This window comes from Rhinopithecus roxellana, chromosome 10 (assembly GCF_007565055.1).
Source record: "Rhinopithecus roxellana isolate Shanxi Qingling chromosome 10, ASM756505v1, whole genome shotgun sequence".
In the NCBI taxonomy this organism is placed as follows: Eukaryota; Metazoa; Chordata; class Mammalia; order Primates; family Cercopithecidae; genus Rhinopithecus; species Rhinopithecus roxellana.
In genome coordinates this window covers 5,661,414-5,679,293 of record NC_044558.1, presented here as the reverse complement: position 1 = coordinate 5,679,293, position 17,880 = coordinate 5,661,414, and the positions used below count along the sequence as shown (strand labels likewise).

Here is a 17,880-nt window from a genome sequence, read left to right as displayed (position 1 = left end):
GTCCACCGCAGGGGTCAGAAGTGGCAGGTCTCTTGCCAGGCCAATTGTTTCGAATCCTGCCTTCATTCCACTCAAACTTATCAAAATAATATTGATTCTCCTTCATATTCAAATACATATGATGTGAGGTTCTTTTGAGGAATAGATAGCAAAGGGGGTGGGAAAGAGTGGAGATTTTGCTTTGAACAATCAGACAAAAGGCGAGTGTGCATGTGCATGTGTGCACAAGGCAGGGGCTCATAGCTAAATGTGTATTCTTAGTGCCTTATCAGCTAGGAGCGTGTGGTTCACCGAGAATGATAAAGCCAAAAAACCTGGACTGAAAAGGGCTGTTTTCCTATTTCTCGTCAAGGGTAACACTTCTCTGTGACACAGGCCTGATCCTTATGAGATTACACCAAACATGTTTTTGGAAAGTTGGACATGGCTGTGTCTCCTCAACCAGAACCAAATACAACAAAGGAGAAAAGCGCCCCTCAAACAGGCAAACCCCCAAAACTCCCAGTTAAAGCAAGAGGCAGAAGCTCCAACCTATCCATCAGACTGGGCACATCTGGGGCTCCTGCCCCAACAGGGTGGTCCATTCCTATTTGGCAGATTACGGTGGAGGGGCTCACAGATTGAACAGAAGAATAAATGCCTCCAAGAGGCTAAGACTCTATCTACAGTTCAACAAATTGAGGCTCCATAGATTTAAACAATCTAATCGTCAGTGGCACTGACGAAAACTCAGCTGGACTCTGCTATGGTTGTGTGTATTTGTGTGGGTTCATCCCTTTCTGAAAGCATAAAATCAAAGTGCGAAGTTCAGAGCCAGGTTCAGAAGAAGACAAAAGTGGGACAGCTGTTTGAAGCTCTGTGCCCTAGAAACCCTCTCTGGTTTCTGTCTGCCTCCAGCCAATCTGGTGTGATTTCTACTATTTGACCTCCTGGGGGAAGGAGGCAGAATACCAAATGAGGCCAGTGAGAGGTAAGGGGGCCCAGGTTAAACACTTTGCACACTGCCAGACCTGGGTTTAAATCTTGGCTTTGCCATTTCCTAACTGGGTAACCTTGAGCAAATTATCTAATATCTTTTGAGCCTCAGTTAAGGGATAATCTTCTCAAGCCCATAGACTTGTCATGAGGATTAAGTGAGATGACGTATATTAAAGGACATGACAGTTCTTGGTCCCATAATGGGACTAGATGGGATCTAGTCTCTGCCTGCGTAGCTAAGCCCCTTTCTGCCACTGGCTCTGGCAAGTGAGCCTGACTGCCAAGCCCCTGGTGGCTCAGAATCTAGGACAGATGTACTCTCATGGAAGATTGCAGACACAACTCAACAGTGAGTGTTGATCAAATGCATGTATAAATAGGACATATTTTGCCCTGGAGCTGCATTTTGGAGTTCTTGCTGTGCAATTGTACTGAACAGTGTTTTGAGGAGGAAAACTTCTAGGTACATTCTTCATTCTCACGTTCACTTAAATATTTATTGAGCTCCAACCTGAGGTACACCTCTTTAACAAACTTTCTCATGGTTTCCACAACAAAGATACCTGTGTCCGGAGCCTCTGCAGGTATGCACATTGCAATGAGGCAGCCTGGGGCCGGCAGGGGCTCCTAAGGCACTGGCCCCAGACTGGAGATCATGTGATTTATTTCTTTGATTCTCATTGCAGTGTTCATACCTTCTGGAAAAGGAAAACAATCTGAAAGTTAGCACCATCTTTTCTTGTGCCTATTCTAGAGTCTCTGAAAAATACCAGCCTCCTCCCCACCCCAAAAGAACACTAAGAAACAGACACTTAAAATGTATTTAAAATACTGTTTTCTATTTACATTTTTAAAAACAATCTTTTTTTTTTTTTTTTTTTTTTTTTGGTAAAGGAAGCAAGCCCACTTACAAATTCATTTCAAATACATGGAGATTTTGGTTACTATGAGTTCTAAATCAGAAGTAAAGCACAAAGGTTGCTGGTTGCTAAGGCAACAATTGTAAGCAATTTTCTATTGGCTCAAGAACCAGCTAAGAAGGAAACATTTTGAAATGAGGCAGGAGAGTGAGACATGTTCAGCCCCTTTCAGAAAGTAAATTGTTAGAGGGAGAGCTTTCTTTCCTTTCCTCTCCTTTCCTTTTCTTTTATTTCCTTCCCTCCCCCCCTCCCTTCCCTCTCCTCCTTTCTTCTTCTTTCTCAACCACACACAGCAACGTGGAAGTGTAAGAATGAGCACAATGCAGAACCCGCCCTCCATTTGCTCACCAATGAATAGAGACCACGTGGAGAGAGAGATGCATGTCTGGCATATACTAGGCTCATGATACATAATATTGTTGAAAGAAGGGAGGGAGGGAGGGAGGAAGGAAGGAAGGAGGGAGGGAGGGAGGGAGGGAGGGAGGGAGGGAGGAGAACCAGCAGAGGGATGTGCAAGGTGTAGTATTTAACTCTTAGAGAGGAGCAATCATTTTACAAACATTTTCTACTATAAAGGAGATACACAGAATTTCCAAAATGGAAGGCAACTTGGTGGATATTCTATTCAATTTCATGCACAATACATGAATTGCACCCAGTGCATGAATCTGTACCCTGTAGAGAATGAGAGAGATGGGCACCCGTTTCTTGGCTGATGGGAAGACTGGAAGAAAGAGCTCATGCAGAGGTGGCAGTGCTTACAGCTTGATGGTTGAAGGGCAGCCCTCTTGGATGGCTCAGTCGCTGTCTGTGGGCTTCACTTCCACTCATGACATCCAGAGTTTCCTCTGGCTCCAGCCCATTTTATGCAAGGATTCCACTTTGTTCCTGAGAGCCTAAAATCTGTCAATCTATTGTAAACACTTTCCCTTCTGCACAGAGAAGAATCTGTAAGTAGCATCTGCTGGCACTTGTTCTATTTTTCTCTGACCTCATTCTGAGGCAGTCCCATTAGCCTCATCAGAGAAACTCAGATGGTTGGGGCTGGGGTGGTGAGGGAGGAGGCAGCTACAGTTCTCTCCAATCTGAAATCACATTTCTCCCCTGGTACCTAATGTTTTTTCCTCAGGTTGTTTTTGAGCTTTTCTCTCTTTATTGATTTTCTGCAGTTTGATTCTGATGTGTCTAGGTGTATTTTTCTTTTTATTTATCCTGCTTGGGGTTACATGGAATTCTTGGGTCTGTGGATTGTTTCGTTAGTTTAGAAAAATTTCAGCCGGTATTTCTACAATTTTTTTTTCTGCCTGATTATCTTTCTCCGTTTCTTCAGGAACTCCCATTATATGAAATATGATTTGATATTATCCCACGAAGCTTGGATCCTCTATTTTTTTCACTCTTTTTTTCTCTTTGTGTTTAAGTTTGGATCATTTTTATTGCCCTGTTTTCAACTTCATTGGTTATTTCCTGATATATTCATTCTGCTAATAAGTTCATTTTAAAAAGTCTTCTTTTCTTACATTGTTATTTTGATTTCTAGCCTCTCCATTGCCTTTTTGAAAAAGTTTCCATCTCGTTAATGAAATTCTCCAGTCATTTACACACACTGTCCACCTTTTCCACTATATTTTTTAAATATATTTAGTATAGATACTTTAAAATCTTGTTGGATAATTCTAACATCTGAGCATCTCTAAATTTGTTCTGTAATCTTTTCTTCTGATGAAAGGTCATATTTTTCCCTTTTTCCTGTGTCTTATAATTTTTCATTAATGCTGGACATTGAGAGTCAAAGGACCAGCAGAGACAGGTGAATCACATCTATGCCCAGAAAAGAGCATTGCCTCTGCCAGGCTATTAGAATGAGGGTGTGAGTCAATCCAGTCTGTAGTAATAGTAGATTTGGGCTGTGTTGTTGCTTTAATTATATCCATTATGCCATAGGATAGTCCTTTTCAGGAGTCTGTTTTCATCCACTAACAAAAGCTTCACAGGTCTCTCTGATAAATTTTTTAATTTCTAGATAATCATTTTATTTCTTGATGACCAATGGCTCTTACTCCACATACACTTACTTGGCATACAGTGTACAATTACAGCAAATAATGAATGTGATTGATTTGTATCCTACTCCATCTCTGCTCCACGTCTGGTAAAAAGGGCTACTGGGAACTAAATGGCTAGCAGAAAGGAGGAAAAACATCTCATGCCTTGGGTGATCTGTGTTCTGAATGATTGAAGGTGGGGCAGTCCAGCTGAGGAGATGAGACCCAAATTAACCCATATAAAGGTAACTAAGACACCAGACATTGCAAAGCAGTGCAGGCATTAAATGTTTGGGAACGACTCTCCATTCAAAAAACATTATCTGTGGGCCCATTCTGTGCTAAATGCTGTACTATGGGTGTTGAGGATACAGGAGAGGTTGTATGGTCAGGAGCGTTTAGAGGTCTCACAAAGGCCATGAGACATTAAGATCACCATGTTGGGACTTGAAGACACTAAAGATCATGTACCTCACAGGTTTCCAAACTGGTTGGAATTGTCTGTATAGATTTGTAAAACTCCAGCTCCCTGGCTCTCAAATCTGGAAATTCTGATTTAGCAGTTCTGGCGTGGGCCCTGGAGTCTGCATTTTAAAAACTGGTCCAAGTGATTCTAGAACACAGAACCACTGAACCAAAATCCTTATTTTATAAGTAAGCCCAGAAAAAAGGATTGATTTGCACATGGCCACACAGCTTGCATGGCAGCAAAGCCAGAGCTCAAACCACATAATGATAATCACTATTATGTATCAAGTGCTTTCTGTGTGCCAGGCACTGTCTTATGCACTTTACATATATTATCACATTTAATCCTCATAACGGTCTTACGGGATCACCATCATTATCATCATTTCCATTTTAAAGAATCCTTAGAAACCAAGGCTTAGAAAGGTTACATTTGTGCCTAAGACTACACAGCAAATAAGTGGCAGAGCTCAGATTTGAACTCCAAAGCCTAGGCATTTAACCATTACACACATTGACTCTCAGGCTTTTGCTTAGCACTAGCAGTGAACTCAAACTCCAGGCAGAGTCCAGGGAGGAAAGAGCAGGTGCATAGCTGCGAGTCTCTTGAGAAAGACACAGGAGGCAATGTGTTTCAGTGTGTGTGTGGATACACACTATGTGTATGGATAGCTATACATATACACAGAGGGTGGATAGCTATTTCCACATTCTAGAGGGAAGTCTTCTCTGAAACCTGCCCTGTTGCCAACTAAGCAGCCTCCTCCCCACAAAGTAGGTTTTAATTGGGAGTTTGGCACCAGCCTCGGGTGATTTAATGGGATTCGATGGGCATCTTTTCCTCAAACCGGAATTTCACAAGCACTCATCCTCTGGGATTACTTTCTCTGCCTTCTTTTCCCAAGAAAGAAGCTCTCTGTGTGCCTTATAAAAGAATCCAAGTCAAAGGAGCAAGCTGTCACTGACCATTCACACGTCCTGCCACACGCACCCACTCTCCTAAACACACACAGGAACATACATCCCCTAAGGTCCTGTTTGTTTGATGAATGTTTTAAAATAAAATTTAATCCTGTAAGATTTTAGAGAAAAGCATTTCTACTTCAAGGTATTTTGAAACCCATTGAGAAAACAGATGAGTGAGATTCAGGTGCCCAGAAACTAAAGCGTCTGCTAGGGCCATCCTCTCTGCACTGTAGGGGGAGAAATCTTGCATTCCTGGTTGCTGTCATGGATGGGCCATGGCAGGTGAAGGATTTAGGGGACATGCTGGGCTTGAGCCCTCGCCCCTCTGTTTCCCTGATGTGTGATCATGGGCCAGATATTATACGTGAGCCAGATGCCAGCTTCTGCCAGCCACAGTTTTCTTATCTGTAGCATAGCAATATCCTCATGTGGTCGCTGGGTAGATTAAATGAAAAACCTAGCCTGGACTGAATGATCAATCAATGATTGCAATTATTGGCCAGGCATGGTGACTCATGCCTGTAATCCCAACACTTTGGGAGGCCGAGGCGGGCAGATCACCTGAGGTCAGGAGTTCAAGACCAGCCTGGCCAACATGGCGAAACCTGGTCTCTACTAAAAATATAAAAATTAGCCGGGCGTGGTGGTGGGTGCCAGTAATCCCAGCTACTTGGGAGGCTGAGGCAGGAGAATCACTGAAACCCGGGAGGTGGAGGTTGCAGTGAGCCCAGATTGGGCCGCTGCACTCTAGCCTGGGCGATGGAGCCAGACTTGTCTCAAAATAAATAAATAAATAAATAAATAAATAAATAAATAAATAAATAAAATAGCAATTATTACCATATTAAGGGTGATCCTGGGTCATCAGACTTGAATTAATTTCTCACCAACCCCTAAATCTTTCTCCCTCCCAAACAAAGTATCTTATGAGTAGCCCAAAGAGGACAAGGAGCACGGCTGAGAGGGTTTGTACTCCACTTGGGGGTAGTTTCTAATGGGGTGGATCTTGGCATATGAGGAAGGCAGAGATGCTCCTGGACCCACCCAGGTGAGAAAACTGAGGTTCAGAGAGGTTAGGTCGTTTGTACAAAGGCTGACCAGTAAGTGGTGGTGCTGGAATTTCAACTGTAGTTGATTTCGCTGTAAGAGCCCATGATTCTCTGTGCTGCCTTAAAGGTTCAGTGGACGGGGACAGGAAAAAGGAGAGAGATGGGCCTTCTAGGTCTTCTAGGTGTGGAGAACAGCTGGAGCCAGCATAGGAATAAGAACGTAGAAGACAGATAAGGGAGTTCATAGGAGACGCTGCCGGCTTGGGGAGGGGACAGGAAAAGGAAGAGTCAGCTAGCCTGGGTTCTAGCCTTTGCCCTGCCACACTCTAGCTGTAGGAGCTTGGAGCAGTTTCCCAGCCTCTCCCAGCTCTAGTTTACCTAACAACAAAGTGGGACTTACCTTTTCCCAAGGTCGAAATGGGAAATGGGGGTGAGCATTTGGCACATTGCAAAGTGCCCCCAGCTGAGCAGTTCTGCCTCAATTTTGATGCAAGGGAACGCGAGCTGCCACTCAGCTCTCAGGCACGCTGTGCTCCAGGACTCAGGAGGGTTGGGTGAGCTTCTGGGGGTCCTGCACCTGCCTTCACGTCTTGCTCTGCTCCCCACAGGGTGGGAGAATGTCTACGGCTTTGACATGACCTGCATCCGGGACGTGGCCATGAAGGAACCTCTAGTGGACATCGTGGATCCAAAGCAAGTGGTGACCAATGCCTGTTTAATAAAGGTCTGGACACTCATCCGGGGTGGACCTGGGTGTGCTGGGAGCCCCGGTGTGCCACCCTGGAGTCCAGGCAATGCCGGCTCCTGCACAGCCCCCACCTGGTGAGGCAAGGCCGCCTTGGCCAGAGCCTGCGGTGCTCCAGAAGCACAAGTCAAAAGCTGTCAGTCCGCCTGGACACAGCCACTGAGAGAGTGGCTCCATGGTGGCACGGATGAGGGAGGGCCCCAGCACAGGGGCCCCGGTGGCGTGCAGGAGGGTGGGGGTGCAGGGAGGGGAGGGGCATGGAGGAGAGGACACCTGGAAGAGGAGAGCGTGCTCAGGTTTGGGGCCGTTGGCCCATTCAGAGGTAGACATCTCTCTTAGGAAAGAAATCCAGGACCTCAATATGCTGTGTAGTCATCGTCATGCTCCCGCCTCCAAGCACACCTCTGCCCCGGCGGCCTGCCAGATAGAGCTTCCAGCTGCCCCTTCCTGAGCGTCCCTGTTTGCACAAGCTCTAAACCAAGCGTGTCCAACCTGCATCCTCTGGGCCTCATGTGGTCCAGGATGGCTTTGAATGCAACCCAACACAAATTCGTAAACTTAAAACATTATGAGACTTTTTTGTGGGATTTTTTTTTAGCTCATTAGCTATCGTTAGTGTTAGTGTATTTTATGTGTGGCCCAAGACAGTTCTTCCAGTGTGACCCAGGGTAGCCAAAAGACTAGACATCCCTGCTCTAAACACCTTTTCCCAAGGCTTCCTTCAGTGCAGATGAAGAAGAGCTGGTCAGCATCTTTGCCACACCAATCCCTAGTACATGCTTTTTATTAAAAATTCAAACATGTCCAGTTAGAGTAAAGGTGAAAGGTGCCCTCTGCCTCCCTCCAGCCCCATCCTCCTCCAAGGTAACCACTGCTCATGGGCTGGGTTGCCTCTGCCAGTCCTTTTTGTATGCATTTGCATTATATATGCTAATACATTATGTTGAACAATATAAAACTATTGATATTTGACAGTTTTTTAAAATAAAGAGAGACATCAATTTCATATAATTCAAGCCAAAAAAAAATTTTTGAGACAGAATCTCACTCTGTCACCCAGACCGGAGTGCAGTGGCACAATCACAGCTCGCTGCAGTCTTGACTAACTGAACAGTTTCATGTAGCTCAAGCTATTTTTTTTTTGAGACAGGGTCTCTCCCTGTCACCCAGGTTGATGTGCAGTGATGTGATAATGGCTTACTGCAGCCGCACTGAGGCTCAGGTGATCTTCCTGTCTTAGCCTCCTGAGTAGCTGAAACTACAGCTACGTGCCACCAGGCATGGTTTTTTGTTTCGTTTTGTTTTTGTTTTTTGTTTTGTTTTGTTTTTGTAGTGATGGGGTTTGGCCATGTTGCCCAGGCTGGTCTCAAACTCCTGAGCTAAAGTGATCCATCCACTTCAGCTTCCCAAGTGCTGGGATGACAGGCATGTGCCACCACGCCCAGCCCAGGTTAATTTTTAAATTTAAAAATCAGCCCACCTGAGTCTCATCTTGCTAACATGCTGGCCTACTATGCTCCTGCACGCATCATTCTTTTCCTGAAAGTGTTGGGGCAGGGTGCTGAACTGGAATATTTATAGTAGGATAAAGGGATTGGAGTTCAGAGCCTCTAAGGATGTGGGGAGGTTTCTGAAAGACTGGTACAACTGCTGCTTTGCCCACATGGAAACTGTCCTTTGTCCTGGACACAAGCCTTGCTAGGAAGAACTGCACCTGTTGTGATGGAGTGTCACTGTGGCCTTCAGAAGGGACCTCACAGGGCAAATAAACCTAGAATGAACCTCATCAGACCCCATCAGATGCCCCCTTCTTTAGTAACATCCTGCCTGAGAGGTTTGGCTTTGAGTCTAAGCCTCAGACTCTCCATTCACAGGGTTCTTACTATTTCATTCAGTCTTTTTTCTGGGTCCAGGCAGGATTAATTGTGAGCAAATGTCTCCTTTTGTTTCTTCGTACCAGTCCCTCTGTCCCTGAAGCCTCTTCCTCCTTGGCATCCTAAACAAGAACGAGGAAAGTATACCCCCAACAAGAAGTTCACCCATAGTGCAAGGCACTTCTGTAAATGTAGAATAGATAGAAGTCTACTGGAGCAACTGAATTTGCCGAAATGACATGTGGCAGTGACATTTACCAGTAGGCATCTGTATGTAATGGCTTCAGCTTGGGGATAAAATTCCTTCAATGTTCTTGGACCCAGGTTACTCTCTGCCTCGACCTAGCCCCCACTGGCAGGGGTGGCCACTGCATTTCTGTTTGCATTGCCAGACATGTCAGCCACTATCCTGGCTCTCCACTCTCCAGGCAAGAACTAGCAGGGCCTTTCACTTGGTTAGACCTGAGTGTATCCAGGGGCAAAGCAGCCAAGGGGTGGCTGGAGGGGTGTGTGTTCTGTACATTCCTTATGAAAACTCCCGGGGCTCTGGTTCTGTCTCAGGACTCGTGACCTGTGATGATTTCCTGTCCCACGCTGGTCCCTTTCTTCCTCCATGTTCCTGAGAAGGAGAACGATTGTATGTGTTTGCTTCTGCTTCCAGGAGAGCCCTTCCGCCAGCTCTCTCCTGCTAATGTGCTAAGCAACGTCTTGCCGAGTCTGTTGGGAAAACACTTGCCCTTCTTCACACACTTAATTGCTATTTTCATCATTATTAACATTGCAGAGTGTGACACTTTATTATAATTAAGACTCTATTTTGACCAGACTTCTGCTCCGAGACATCCATTTGTAACATTATTTAGTGGTGGGGATTGCAGCGGCCAGGGGCAATTCTGAGTAAATTTATGCTGGCAGAGCCCTCTGTTTCAAGCGGGTCACCTGAGGCCAAGTCAGTGGGTCTCCCTGGGTCTCAGAGCTGCTGTTTCTGCTGCAGAAAAGAGGAAGCCTCCTAGTCAATGGGGCTGGGCTCTGGGGAGTCAGGGTAACTGGAGCTGATGTGTAGACTTTGGTTGGGGGTTGGGAGACCTAAGCCCAGAGGACCTTTTTGTCTTTGAAGCCTAGCTACAGCTGATCCCATCCTCACAGATGGCCTGGACCCCCACTCCAAAAGACCACCTGCCTTTATGGTTGCCATCATAATGTGCAGCTTCAATACTTTTGGTCCCAAAGGCTTTTGTTCCATCAGAGGCCTCTATTAAGATGCAAATGTCCCAGAGATCTATTGAACGCTGTCAGCTATAAGAGTTGATAGCTGACATTTGGTTGATGGACATCTGACAGCAAGATCCTTTAGAGGTGGAATTCTTGCCAGATGGGGTGAGGTGTGTGTGTGTGTGTGCATGCGCGCATGTGATAGAAGGAGAAAGTAACCACATCTAGATTGTAGGCCATAAGGAGTCATTGAAGGTTATAGATCCAGAGAATGATGCAGTCTGGATGAATCTTAGTTGTGAAAGAGGGGCCTGAGCAAAGAAGGAAGTCTTCAAGCAGGGAGACTTGTTCTGAGAAGATGATTGATGAGTCAACACATATTGCTGTCTATCAGGTGTTGCTGTGCACTGAGGATACACAGGCCAATGAGGTGTAGCTTCTGCCACTGAAGGGCTCCAGTGCACCGGCCAGGGCAAGCGTGAAGGTGATGAGGCTGCTGAGATGAGCCAGCAGCGAGATTGGAAGGCTGTGCTACACTGGTGACCAAGGGAACCAAGAAAGAAAGATACCAGGGACCTTGGAAAGGGCCTGGAGCCTGGCTGACTGGCCCTGAGAAGGTGATGGAAAAGTCAGTAAGGGTAGACACTGTGATGCCATTAACAACAATACAGGCAACCAAGGCTTGTCCTAAGAGATTTTTGAGCTGGAGGAAACCTGTGGACACCATGTGGCCATGTGGCTGGGAGGGATAATGAGCATTATGAAGGCTGACAGATACTCAGTATAAAAGTTTCCTAGATTTGAGCAATGGCCCACACTAACAGATGACATGTAATGAAGGACCCCTACCCTTGAGGGCTGTGGTGGAGGAAGGGGCTTGGCAGACCTAAATGCAGGCTGAGCCAGCAGTGTGCTCTTTGGGAATACAGGCTGCTATAAGTATGTGCCAGTGGAGGGAAATGGAGGACCTGGTGTGGTCAGTGTAACGCTCAGTTTTGCAAGTAGCAGGACCCACCCGGAGGAGAAAGGCCCCGGGTGATGAGGGGTCAGACATCATGACTTATGAGGAATGAATAAAAAGCCAGAGAAAGCTTGTTTTGGAGAAGAAAAGGTTTAAGGGACCTGTGTGAGTTGGAACGGACATTTGGCTTCTTCTGTGGGTGGAAGTTACAGAGGGATGAGTGTGAACTTTCTTCATTAGTTTTGAAGAAGGATCTAATGACTGGAGATTCCAGGACATGGACTGATCTGCCTGGCAGATAGTGAATTCTCCATCCCTAAAGGTGTTCAGCAAGCACTAGGTGGGTGTTCAGCAAGCTCTAGATGGGTGCTCAGCAAGCTCTAGATGGCCACTAGAGAGGAGGTTTTTGCCTTGGATAAAAGGCTCAGCTTAAGAAGATGGGCTTTATAAGCCCATCAAATTCTGCATGCTTGACCAAGGGCTCACCATTCAATTACTTCTTGCTCCCCATATTTGGGCTCTAGACACACAGTGTAATTGGCATTTGAATGTGACCTCACCAAGGGCCTCCCACATTCCCCTAAACCTGTAATCTCACCTTCTTCCCAATCAACGGTCAGAGAGCCTCAACTTCCACAGAGGATGTCATGGCTGCACACCCCAGATCCCAGCAGGACTCTCATCTGATTGGTTCCCTTAATCACTTTTTCTCTGTCCACCCTGGTGGAGTTAGGACTTCTCTTTGAAGGCCCCAGGATACTTTGCATCTGTTTTTCCTTTATTTATCTTAGAAATACATCGAGACAAAAGCCTTTTAATCGCTTTGCTGGTCTTGTTTTCCTACCCTCTGGTCCCTCTCTCCTAATTTCTGCTAACAATTCCATCTTCTGGGCCTCAGGAGGTCCCTGTGGAACCATCCAGGCACACAGATGGCCTTCTGGCTCTTACAGAGTTTTCAGGACAGAGGTCCTTGCCGCGCAACCTTGACTAATGGGAATTTCTTCCTTGGGCCTCCCTAGAATCTGTCAGGATGCCTCTTGGGCTCTGGTAGGTTTGACCTGCCTCACGGGCAGCAAGCAGCAGGCCAGCATTCTTCCATAGAAAAGAACAGCACAGTGCGGACGTCTTTCAATTCCACCTGTTCCCCGTGCGAGATTGATTTTCAGCCATTTTCCAGTTGAAATTCTTAGAGTTATTAGTTCTTCATGTTCCACGTTCCCCAGCCAGAACTGAAAATTCTCACTTCTTATTTTCCACTTTTATTTATTTTTGAAAACAGTCCAGCCTTGTGAAAAATGGCCAGCAGAACTTTCCTAAGCTCAGTCTGTGACTTTGCGGGCTCAGGTCCTTACTCCTAATGTCATCCTTGAAACTCCTATTGCTGGGAACTTGAGTATCAAAAAATTGGGGAAGGGGTAGTCTGGTTCATCCACATCACTGGAGGGCCTGATAAAACACAGATTGCCATTTTGATCCAGCAGGTCTGACCCCCTCAGAATTTTCCCCCAGGTACCGTTGGTGCTGATCTTTCAGGGACCACATTTTTAAGAACGATGGATGGAGCAGTGCCTGGGTGGACCACTCGAGGCTGCTCTGACAGGTGAAGGGATGCATTGTCTAATTAATCCTCCTGTTCTCTCCCTTCCCCATCATCCCCCTGTCGCCCCAAACCCCCGCAGATTTACCTTCTGAATCCTGCTCCCCTCAGGTTTTGATTCAAATCCATTTGCATCATTGTTTGAGCATACTCCACCCTAGAAAGGATGGAGGAGGTGATTGGGAGGGTGGTGGAGAGCCTGGGAAATCACCCCAAGAATAAAGATATCCCTCAGAGAGCTGACAGACCACAGTCTCTCATAGAACGAGGCTGCTGACCGGGACGCAGACATGGTGGAGGCGATAAGTTCCCGGCATTCTCTCTTCTCTGGGCTGCAGGAGGTGGACATTTACACAGTGAAGACGGAAGAGCTCTCGTTCACATCTGCATTCTGCCTGCAGATACAGCGCAACGACTACGTCCACGCCCTGGTCACCTATTTTAATATTGAATTTACCAAGTGCCACAAGAAAATGGGGTTTTCCACAGGTGAGCTGTTTGTTGCTTCCCAGAGCCTCCTCCCTCTCCCATCCTTCCTCAAGTCTTTGTGGGGTGACCAGAGCTGGCCTTGACTTGGGGAGAAGGGGCTGGGTGTTAGCTGGGTGACACCCATCAACCTCTCCTACCATGGAGGAACCGTGCATCCCTACACTTGTGCTGTCCAAGGGGAAGGTAAATAATGTTGTGGTTGTTACAGCCCAAGTTGAGAGTGTGTTGGATGAGGGAGAGTCAGGAGGTAGGGCTCATGAAGGGGTCCTGAGACCCTTCAAATGCATATTTGTTCAGGTAGCACTTTCTGAGCACATTCTGTGTAGTGGGTGTGGATGGAGTTGAATAAGCCTAGTCTGCACTGCCATGCCTCTGTGCAGGACACAGCCTGTCTTGCAGCAGCCTGCACACTGGTCTTTATGTCTCCTTCCCTTCTCCCTTACTTTCACACCAACCCATCCTTCATTAAATCTCTGATGGTGTTCCCCCAAGATCACCCCACTCCCAAATCCCAGCCCCACTTCCGAGGTGCCTCGCTGCCTGCAGTAGATAAGCCCGGGAAATGGGGATCCCATGGCCTGGCCCTGGTCCACTCTCCAGCCTCATTCCTCACCACCCCTCTTGGCCAAGCCCCTTCCCATCTACCCCACAGACGGCCCAGCTTCACCGAGCTCCTTGCTGACTTCTCAACTCAGTGAGGCCTCTTCATCCTCTGGGCCATGGCTTCTGCACACATCAGTCCTTGTCCATCCAGGTGTGTTCAGGAGGTGGGAGGGGCCTTTGTCAGAGGCTCTCATCATCCCCTCTTCTCCTGTGTCAGTCTCTGAGGGCAGCCATAACAAATTACCCAGGTTTGGGGGCTTAACCACACATGCATTTCTGAAGGCTGGAAGTCCAAGGGCAAGGTGTCAGCAGGGTGGATTTCTGGTGAGGGATCTCCTCTTGCCTTGTAGTTGGCCACCTTCTCGCTGTGTCCTCACGTAGTCTTTCCTCTGTGCTCATGAGCCCTTGGTGGCTCCATGTGTGTCCCAATTGCCTCTTCTAAGGACACCAGTCAGACTGGATGAAAGTAGTCACCTCTTTTAAAGCCCTTTTTCCAAATACAGTCACATTCTCAGGTACTGGGGATTAGGACTTCAACATGAATTTGGAAGGGGGTTACAATTCAGGTGATAACACCACCCCTGCCCCATCTCTTCACCTGGTTTCCTGTCTCAGCTCAGGGGTTACCTGATCCCCACTTCCCTTTGGGTCAAGGTTCGACGTCCTCAGGGCTCCCTGACATCCTGTGCATGTGCCTGTCATGGTGACGTTTCAAGTGAGACACATGCACAACAGCAGGAAGAAATCAGGACAAAAGGGCAGAAAAAGTCAAAGAAAACATTCTCACTCCCAACGCATCCCACTCCCACTCTTCAGAGGCAAATATTGTTATTGATGATTTCTTTTGTATCATTCCACCAGATTTCAGTGGGTGCACAAGCACATGCATATCCATAGACGCCTCTTTTTTTGGCTTTTTATTTTGAAATAATTATAGATTCACAGGAAGTTGTAAAAATAGTACACAGAGTTGTGTGAACCCTTTGCCCAGCTGCCCCATTGATGGTGTCTTATGTAAGCATAGGACAGTATCAAAACTACACCATGTTTTAAAACTTAGATTGGATCCTACCCTCCGCACCGCCCTCAGCTACCTTTTCTTTATTTAACAATGTTATCTTGGTGATACTCTCATAGCCTCACAGAGATACCTAGCTTCTTTTTTTAAACAACTACACAGGATTCCAACACAGGGCCTATGCCATTGTTTATTCAGCATTTTCACTCTTTCTTGCAACCGTCAGTCTCCTGCATGAGTAGGGATCAGATCTCAGTGATCTCTGCATTCTGGGCTTCTAAAGCACAGTTCTTAACAAATTGCTCTAAGATGTGTATGATGATACGAACCCTGCCCTTGAGAATGTGTTCCTACTGAGTCTTCCTGGGAATTGGGAACATGTCATCAGGGGGTGAGGAGGTGAGTAATTGCATGTCTAGTAGCGGGAGTGGGGAGGTGAGTTCTACCAGAAATCAAGGACGTGATTCTTCCAGAAGCCATGATGACAATGATGCTTTTTTTCTTTTTTTTCTCAGAGACAAGGTTCACTCTGTCTCCCAGGCTGGAGTGCAGTGGCGCAATCATAGCTCACTGCAACCTTCACCTCCTGGGCTCAAGTGATCCTCCTGCCTTAGCCACCCAAGTAGCTGGGACTACAGGCACATGTCACCATGCCTGGATAATTTTTAATATTTTTTTTTTTGTAGAGATGGGGTCTTGCCTCATTGCCCAGGCTGGTCTCAATGATTCCCTTTTACCTATGGAAAGAGAGGCAAGAGACAGATTTATCTCTTCACAGAAAGGCTTTTCCCAGAACCAATGCCTCTTGACTACTGAGGGTTTTCCGGTCTCCGTCAGCCAGGCAGTGCTGGTGCTTTCCTGCTCTGATCTGGGTCATCTGCTGCTGCCCTCCTCACAGGGGCAGTACATGTCTTTCCAGTGGGCAGGAGCAGCGGGTTTCACTTTGATCTTGAAGGATTGGGAAGACTGTGCCTAGCAATGGTGAGAGTGGGGGTAGTGAGGGAGCTGGGCAGGAGCTTTCTTGGGGACAGTGGCTGTGATTGGAAGCTAGGGATGAAGTCACAGGAGCTGGCTCTGCCTATTCAATCACCAGGATGATGTCTAACCCAGGACCTGACCTGCTGTAGGTGATGAGAAAGTCGGTGGGCAAGGATACTCTGGAAAAAGTTCTAAGTTTCCAAAGCCCAGTCTCCATCCCTGCAACTCTCAGCCAGAGTTTTATTTTCCTTGAGATGATCTATTAATATTTCTAGTCCCCAAAGTCAAGCAAACAGCTGCTGGACACTGTCTAGAGATGGCTCCCTGGCTCTGTAGTGTCAGGGATGACATTCTTCACGGTCCCATGTGGAGGAGCCTGGATTAAGCTCACATCCAGAATCAAGACATCAGCTCTGGGCTGCCTGAAAGATGGTGAGGATTTGCCCTGAGTGCTGAAGGCTCTAACTCAGTGGCTTTCCTTCCTAGTCTTTGGTCACACTCCCACCACAGTCCCACGTGGCTCAAAGACCACGGATCTAAACCCAGCTGTGAGCATGTTCCTCTGTCTTTCTGCAGTTATGGTGTTATACCTCCTCCCTTTTGCACAGAATTCCACATGCTTAGGTTCTGAAAGACATGTGGAGGTCCTCCAGTCTCCAGTTTGTCATGCCTTAGGGAAGTGGTTTTCAAAGTGTGGTCGCTGGACAGGTAACATCATCAGCATCACCTGGGAAATTGTTAGGGTTGCAGATTCTCAAGCCTCACCCTGGACCTCCTGAATCAGAAACTCTGGGGGTAGGGGCCAGCAGTCTGTGTCTTAACAAGACCTCCAGGTGATGGCAATGCATGTTCCAGCTTGAGGACCACTGCCTCTGTGCAAGACTGCCCTGAACCAGAGGGCTGAGAATTTGACCAATGTTGACTTTCTTCCAGAAAGGCTATTCCAGCTCCTCACTCAGGTATACCCTCAGGCCTCACCAAGACTCTTTGCTTTCTGGCTGACGTAGATCCCTCTTCTTGGCACATGCCTATATGGGTAGCAATGGGGGTGGGAGAATAATGTGTTGAGTTGCTTTCTCAGCCACCTTCGTATGTCAGCATGGGGGTTCTGTTTCTAGCAGATAGCCAACTTCTTTCCCAGTTAATGTGGGTTAACAGCGGGGTATACTCAGACCATCTAGACTCTGACAACTGACTGAGTAACACTTTCTGTTTTTGTGGATCTCGGATGCACAGACTTAATCTAATTCTTGGCTCATGCCATATGTCATTATTGGACCATTCATGGTTCACTTTTTGCTAATTTATATATTAGTGCAATGAATATCCATGAATTCACCATGTAACTCAGCAACCAGATTATAAATTAATTACTATTAACTAGAACATAAAATAGTACCTAGAATGAATTAATAAATACTAACAAAATAGATTAATAAAAACTAATAAATAAAATAAATGTATTAGTATTACTGTTAGAAGGTAAATACGTCAGTTAATATTAAAAATAAATAGTTTTTCACTAAAATATAAATATTAACTAGAAAGACCATGGTAATAACTGTAATATGATTACAATGATAATTAAGTATAAATAAATTAATGCATATTCACATTAATTTGCTTACACTTATTAATTCAAGCCATGCCCTGACTCAATGGCTGAAATGCTACCACACCTCTGCATCTTCCTGGATGCCCCACCCCCTCCTACCTCCCGTATAGATGAACATTATCCTGAATTTTGTGTCCCTTATTCCCTTGCTATTTATGAAAAGTTTGATCACATGGATGTGTGTGCCTAACCAAGGTATTGTTTGGTCTCAGCCGTTTTTGAACTTGATGCAAAGTGTAGCCTGCTGTGTGTGGTCCCTCCACATCAACCCCCAACTGAGTTTTCTGTCTCAGCCCAGCGGTAGCACGCTCTGTGGGCCAGTTAGAAGCACATTCCATACCACACAACCTGAAAAACGATCC

At 46.3% G+C, this 17,880-nt stretch overlaps 1 protein-coding gene across 2 annotated transcripts in view; it reads left to right on the top strand.

The window, feature by feature from the left end:
* Positions 1-17,880, top strand: part of PRMT8 (protein arginine methyltransferase 8) — a 208,106-nt gene that overhangs the window by 183,818 nt on the left and 6,408 nt on the right. For both annotated transcript variants that reach the window (XM_010359170.2, XM_010359171.2), the window contains exons 7-8: positions 7,035-7,150; positions 13,154-13,304. In XM_010359170.2, the coding sequence (XP_010357472.1) occupies positions 7,035-7,150; positions 13,154-13,304 (267 nt within the window). The remainder of the gene's footprint in view (positions 1-7,034; positions 7,151-13,153; positions 13,305-17,880) is intronic.